This window comes from Sceloporus occidentalis, unplaced genomic scaffold (genome assembly GCF_023333645.1).
Source record: "Sceloporus occidentalis isolate IW3139 unplaced genomic scaffold, rSceOcc1.0.p SCAF_48, whole genome shotgun sequence".
NCBI lineage: Eukaryota > Metazoa > Chordata > Lepidosauria > Squamata > Phrynosomatidae > Sceloporus > Sceloporus occidentalis.
Window position 1 is genome coordinate 3192501 of NW_028317028.1, and position 7034 is coordinate 3199534.

Genomic DNA, 7034 nt, shown 5'->3' on the forward strand with positions numbered 1-7034 from the left:
GAAAAACCTGATGAAATCAAATACATTATCAGGCTGGTACTCCTTTTATTTATGTTCATAGTTTTCTTCAGCTAAAGGTGAATTTTTTATTTTTTATTGGGCCAACATAGAAAAAGATGTAAAGCCATATAGGTTTTGTGACCTCCCATTTGAAGAAGGGACCTCTAAGGTCCCTCTATGTTGGCCCATTAAAAAGTATAAGCTTAAGCAACAGAAATATGTTTCACCAAAATGATCACTTTTCTTTCACTTTCATATATTATGGGGTATGTGAGCTGTCTACTTAACTATAAATGTTTCTGTTGGGGTTTTTCTTTACTACTCTTATTATTGTAGGGCTACCTATTTGGTTCTTTTGGGTCACCCGTTTATTTCCATTCAATATTGTGTTCCTTCTGTTAAAAATATTGTGTACTGTAATACCTTGTTAAGTTGAAGGTGATACAAATATATGAGTAAATTGGGGTTACAAAAAATAGAACCCTTAGTGAAAACACCCATAGTGCTGTTACTGATATGTTCATTTAGTTAATTTAGTATTTATTTTCCCAATCGCCAGGGCTTCCTGTCTTCCTGTAAATCAGAGACTGTTTTACAGCAAGTAACTGAGTACATGAGCACAGGTGAAGTGGCAGGCTTTGCTTCTCAGGTAAGTGGTGATACATAAATGTCAATTACAAAGAAAGAACAGTTATCTGAAGCAAACACTAAGATTGTGATAGGTAAACAAGGAAAGCAGGATAGATTTCATATAAAAACAAGCTCAAACAAAAGCGGTTGTAAAATATTAAAATACTAAGGGATCAATGCTGAAATCATGTTGTGCAGGGTAGTCATGGTTAAACATTACATGATGTGTAAGCAATCAACTGAAATGCAAGCAAAGTCGTGGGTAGTAATGTCACGAAAAGAACATTAAGTATTTTAGAAGAATAATTACATTAATTAAACATGTCTATGTGTGTAGCTAGGTAAATATGTCAGTAGTGGTCATAATAAAAATATGCATGTTTGTAACAGTTGTGCATACTAGACAAGAAATAATAACTTAATGCATTAAATACCTACAATTTCCGTCTTTTCCCCCCCCCATAGATAAAAGATCTAATACTGGACAACATAGTAGAAAGGAAGCAGTTTGAAAAGATTGTAAAGACCAAACATTTTAATTTATTGAAACTGCACTTATTCCGATCCAACAGAGTAAGAGAATTGGCAGATTATTTTGTACACAGGAACTGGTAAGTTAGCAGATCATACATGTTATATCTATCTATTATTATTATTTATTATATTTTATATAGCGGCATCAAATTCGGTAGAGCTGCACAATGGGTCTATCTATCTAATATTTATACCGTATTTGATAACAACCCTGATTATAAGACGACCCCTCAAAATCTGAATATTAATTTAGGAAAAAAAGAAAAAGCCTTAATATAAGACGACCCTATAGGAAAAAAGTCTTACTAGTAAATGTTAATTCATGTAAACTATGTAAACAATTTTTTTTAACAAAAGCTATGATTGACAAAAATATTTTTTTGTTTTTATTTTCTTTTATTTTCCAACCTGCCCCCCAGTTATGCACATCTGCCCCCAGGCTTGCCACTCTGCCCCAGAAATGCCTTATACCCCCTATATGCCACTGTGCCCCATGATATGCCTTTTGACCCCTTATGTGCCACTCTGCCTCCAGAAATGCCTTTTAGGGGGTTAAAAGCCATATTATGGGGCAGAGTGGCACATAGGGAGGTATAAGGCATTTCAGGAAGCAGAGTGGCGTATAGAGGGTTAAAAGGCATTTCTGGAGGCAGAGTGGCATTAAGGGGGTTAAAAGGCATATCATAGAGCCCTCTGCCTATAGAAATGCCCTATGCCCCCCATTTAACCCCCCCCCTGGAAAAAACCTTGTCTTATAATCGAGCAAATATGGTATATATATCCATAATAGTGAAGTCATGATACACCATTTTAAGTGCTAATTTGTGTCTTTTTTCTGATATTTGTTTTATGTTTTTAGCCTTGATGATGCAGCTGAAATTGTAACAGAATATCTCAAGAGCTGTGGAAAACCTTTCCCAAGAAACTCAACTTCTCTTGACATTGTACAGGTAGATTGTGAATGAGTCATAATGTAAAATTCTATGTTGAACCAAGCATATACTGTATGTATAATTATTCCCTAAAACACCCATGCTTATTAAAAAGTGTACAACATGTTTTTAATAAAGTATTTTTGTTTTCCCTGCAGGCATTTTTAAGTGGACATGCATAGGTAATCTGAACATAAAAACAAAATCCTGGAGTCTTCCTGTGGCAAGATCGTCCAAATGTTAATACATAAATTTTACTTGGGTTGTAGGGGGTTATGTATGAGAATTTATGGTGCAAACTGGAAAATAACTCTTTTACTCTATTGCATTAGTTGCCATGATGCCATGACCTCATGACCTTTTCCCACTTTGCCCCATGATTGCTCTTTTAACCCCTATTGTTTCACACTCTGTTTGCACACGTTTCTTTAGTTTTGTAACTGTTAAAGCCACATTTACCCAAACACATTTTGCTTGACAATGAGATTGCATAATGTTTAACATTGTAGCATATTAATGTATTTTCCATGTGTGTAAAATAAAAGAATAATTGCAATAGGTCTCCACCACATGTTTTTAAAGTTAGAATAATACACTTTATGTTTGAGCAATCCAGACACGCAGAGCAAAGTAACTTAATAAATGATCCCAATTACTTTAAGTACCGTATTTGCTCGATTATAAGACGACCCCCCAAAATCTGAATATCTGAATATTAATTTAAGAAAAAGCCTGAATGATGACGACCCTATAAGAAATTAGTTTTAATAGTAAATACTAATTCATGTAAACAATTTTTTTTCATATTTAATAAAAGTCATGATTGAGAAAAATAATTATTTTGTTTTTATTTCCTTTTATTTGCCAACCTGCCCCCCCCAGTTATGCACATCTGCCCCAGGCTTGCCACTCTGCCCCCAGAACTGCTTTATACCCCCTATATGTCACTCTGCCTCCCTGATATACCTTATACCCTCCTATATGCCACTCCCCCCCATGATATGCCTTATACCCTCCTATATGCCACTCTGCCCCATGATATGCTTTTTAGCCCCCTATATGCCACTCTGCCTCCAGAAATGCCTTCTGACTCCCTGGTGTCTAGTGGGGGCAGCGGGTGGAGGCCGGCGGAAGTGCCAGCCGCAGCAGGGGTTTTCTGCATCGATCTCGTGCTGCGGGGAATTCTCCTCTCTGGCAGCCGGGGAAGGTCTGCCGGATGTGCTTAGACAATCTCCGCTGCAGGCGAGGTTACCAGACAGGCGATCCAGGTCTCCTGCATCGCTGCGGGGGATCTGGATCTTAGTCTCATAGTCAGACCTTTATTTGAGGTCTGATTATAATACGACCCCGATTATAAGACGAGGGGTATTTTTCAGAGCATTTGCTCTGAAAAAAACCTTGTCTTATAATCGAGCAAATACGGTACTTTAAATAAATTTTAAGTACATCTCAGTAGTACAGGTGTAGATTGTTATATTTATCAGCAGTGTCAATAGTATTCAAGTGTGGCTGATGTTTGGAACAGTATAGGAGTACATTTAAATCATTTATCAGTAAAGGCTTAATCTATGTTTAAAAACCATACATTTTCATAAATACATCATTGTTTACCACAGATTATGGGGTATAATATATTATCCGAAAAAATCATCAGTATGAACAGAAGAGATGTTTTATATATAGCTCCATCACATTCCACATCGCTGTACAATGAGTTAGCCAAATGTATTGAAAGCCAAACGCTAAGATTACTTTGGCAAGTGAGGTCGTGAAAAGGGTTGATTTACCAACTGAGAAGGAAAGGGGAGGGTAAGTGTTACCGGAGAGGGAGAGGCTGATAATACTAATAAGAAACGTGAGATGTGAACAAGGAGAGAGCAATATTACCTTGAGTAAGATCCTCAAGAGTCAGAAGAAAAAGAGGGTAGTCCACAGTGTCAAGAGCCGTAGAAAGGTCCACTAGGATAAGCATTGAGTAGGTCATTAGTAACTTAAGTAAGGGCAGTCGTAGTAGAATGTCAAGCGGAATCCAGATTGAAGGTCATGTAAAGACTTGGACTCAAGAAAAGTAGTTAGCTGATTGTATACAATTAGCTCAATAAGCTCTAAAATGATGGAAAAAATGATTATATATACTCCCCAGTGAATTATATTACTTAAATTACTCCTTGTTCTTCAATAACTCCTTAATGACCAACAACGTGCCATGCACTCACAGAAAAACATAAAGTTAAGGACCAATGACATACCTGGCACATCATGGGGTTAAAAGAGCGTTGTAGCAACACAATTTGAGTAAAGAAAGCTTTACCAGCACCCAGTAAAAAGTAAAAGGGTTCCCAGAGGGTCTCCAGGTAATGTAGCCAACCATGCAGGTCAGCTTACTAATCACACTGTAATCAGTAAAATAAGTACGCATATAACAATAGTTAAAAATAAATACAAATGTAAAAATAGCTAAAAAAATAAATACAAATGTAATCAAATGTAAAAGGCACCAGAAAGGGGAACAATTCAGTTCCAAGAAAATGTTTAAAAAAATGTCCAAAAATATATATATATTTTTTTAGAAACAAGTTCTAAAATTGGTGCTTTATCTTCCCAAAAATCCTAGCATGGAAAGTGTTAAAACACCACCATTTGAAATAACCTGGATTGTCTAGTTTTCAAAAAATATGGTTTTGCGGGAGGGAATTGATACAGACAGCTTTAAAGATGACCACGTTTCAAAATTCCGAAAGTTGAAGTCCAAGTATTTGACAAAGGTTGCTGGTAGAATTAGTGCATGGAAAGTGGTAAAATGCCAGCATTTGAAATACCCTGGGTTGTCTAGTTTTTAAAAATATATGGTTTGATGGGGGTAAATTAAATTTGCTGGCTTCGAAGATGTCCCAAAATACATGGCGCATGATACCCAGATGTCAATATTCCAAATTGAAAAATGCACACCTACAAAATGTGGCCCCAAGCAACCTGACAAACCCATGGATGGGGGGCATCATTGTACTCAGGAGATGTTGCTGAACACATTTTAGGGGTTTAGTTTGACAGTGACATATACCAGGAGCTGTAAATCCATACCTGAAGTACAATGTGTGTGGTGGGAAAAAACCGCAAAAAGTGACTACCACAAAAAGTGTGTGGAAATTGTTAAAATACGATCATTTAAAATACCCTGGGGTGTCTAGTTTTAAACATATATGGTTTCATGGGGTAAATTGAATTGGCCAGTTTCAACAATGTCCCATATAGGACCTGGGCACGGGATGGGACCATATTTGAAAAAGGTTTTGAAATAGCAATATGCTGCTTGTACTTATCACCCTATAACTTGCAAAAAAAACCCTTAACAGTGGGTCTTTCTAAACTCAAGACAAAAATTTGAATCTATTCAGTAAGTTTCTTCATTAGCTTTTGTAGATGAGTAAAATGTTTTTCAAATAAAAATCATATTTGTTTTATATTTTATTATTTTAAATAGTAAACTGGATGATCAAAATGATGGTATCTAAAGAAAGCCATTCTTGTCCTGAAAGAAAAATATATAACTTGTGCGGGTACACTAAATGAGAGAGAGAGAAGAAAATTACAACTAAACACAAACATAGCAGAAGCGTTTAAACAGCCTTGGTCACAAAGGGTACAAAATATAAAAAACATCTCGGTCCTTAAGGGATTAATATTTGCAAATGCTTTAATTCCTGACAGTTCTTTTGACTGCGGACCAGGTCTAATAATGAAAATAAAAATATTGTTATGCCATATGCTGTACACTGGCTTCTGTCTTACTTGCTCCTGATTTCTTGATGCACTTGTATATGTTATGCACGTTCAGTATACTTTGAAACAAAGGGCTTGAAATGTAAATGGCCAAAGGGTTAAGCACACTGCTCAGATATGTCAGTGGCAGAGAGGCAGCAAATACTAGACTGGAAATATCAAATAAATCACACTCCTTTAGGGTTTTGGAGATTATGACAATTATGGTAGACACAGTGCTCGGAAGAAAGCAGAAGATAAAAATGAATGCTACAAATATCATGGACTTGATGGTGTTTTTGATCTTACCATGTGTATCCTTTAGCCTCTTCAGTTGATTTATTGTAGATGATGTAAAGAATAATATAGTAATAAGTGGGACAAGTAGCTCAATCACAAAGAACCCATAGTGCCAGACATCTAATGCACTCCCATTCCAGTTTAGGTTGAAACTCTCACACAAAGTTTTGTTGACGATTTCTCCAGTGATTAAGTGTGATTTTGTTAACACATAGGCCGTACAGGAAACTATTGAAATCCACATTACGGCAGTAAACACCATGCCACCTGGGACTGTCTGCATTGTGTTGATCCTGTGATGAGGACAGACAACCATGAAATATCTATTCCCCACAACTGCTGTCAAAAAAAATATGCTACCAGTTCTGCTGAGAGAGATCATAAAGAGCATAATCCTGCAAGGTATGTCACCAAATTGCCAGTCTTTTCCAAGTAGAAAATATTCTGCTTTAAAGGGGAGGCAGAGGATTAGGAGAAAGTCTGCCAGGGACACATTAAAAAGATACAAGGTGCTGGTGTTCCAAGACGAAATGCGGAAGCAGAAGACCCAAAGGATGATAATATTTCCAACCAGCCCTAAAATAAATTCTGCCATTAGTACATCCGCCAAGACTGGTGCTAAATTGGATTCTTTAAAGAAGCAATATGCTGATGAGTTCATTGTTTACTGAAAGAAAAAAATATACATTTTTAAGGCTTACATTATCACAAGAAAATGGAAATGGCCGATGGTATGCACTATAGCTACCATTTAGCAAATTCCAGTAACACATTTTTCATAATGTCTCTAAAATGTTAAGTTCTAACCACAAATACTGTGTTTATTAAGGTATATGAATGGTTATTTAAAAGGCTTTTCATTTTGTGTATAGATGACAT

At 36.3% G+C, this 7034-nt stretch overlaps 1 protein-coding gene across 1 annotated transcript in view; it reads left to right on the forward strand.

The window, feature by feature from the left end:
• KNTC1 (kinetochore associated 1) overlaps positions 1–6454 on the forward strand; it is a 54301-nt gene extending 47847 nt beyond the window's left edge. The window contains exons 59-62 of the mRNA XM_089491023.1: positions 560–649; positions 1096–1241; positions 2024–2114; positions 6371–6454. Of these exons, the coding sequence (XP_089347149.1) occupies positions 560–649; positions 1096–1241; positions 2024–2114; positions 6371–6454 (411 nt within the window). The remainder of the gene's footprint in view (positions 1–559; positions 650–1095; positions 1242–2023; positions 2115–6370) is intronic.
• Positions 6455–7034: the final 580 nt, after the last annotated feature.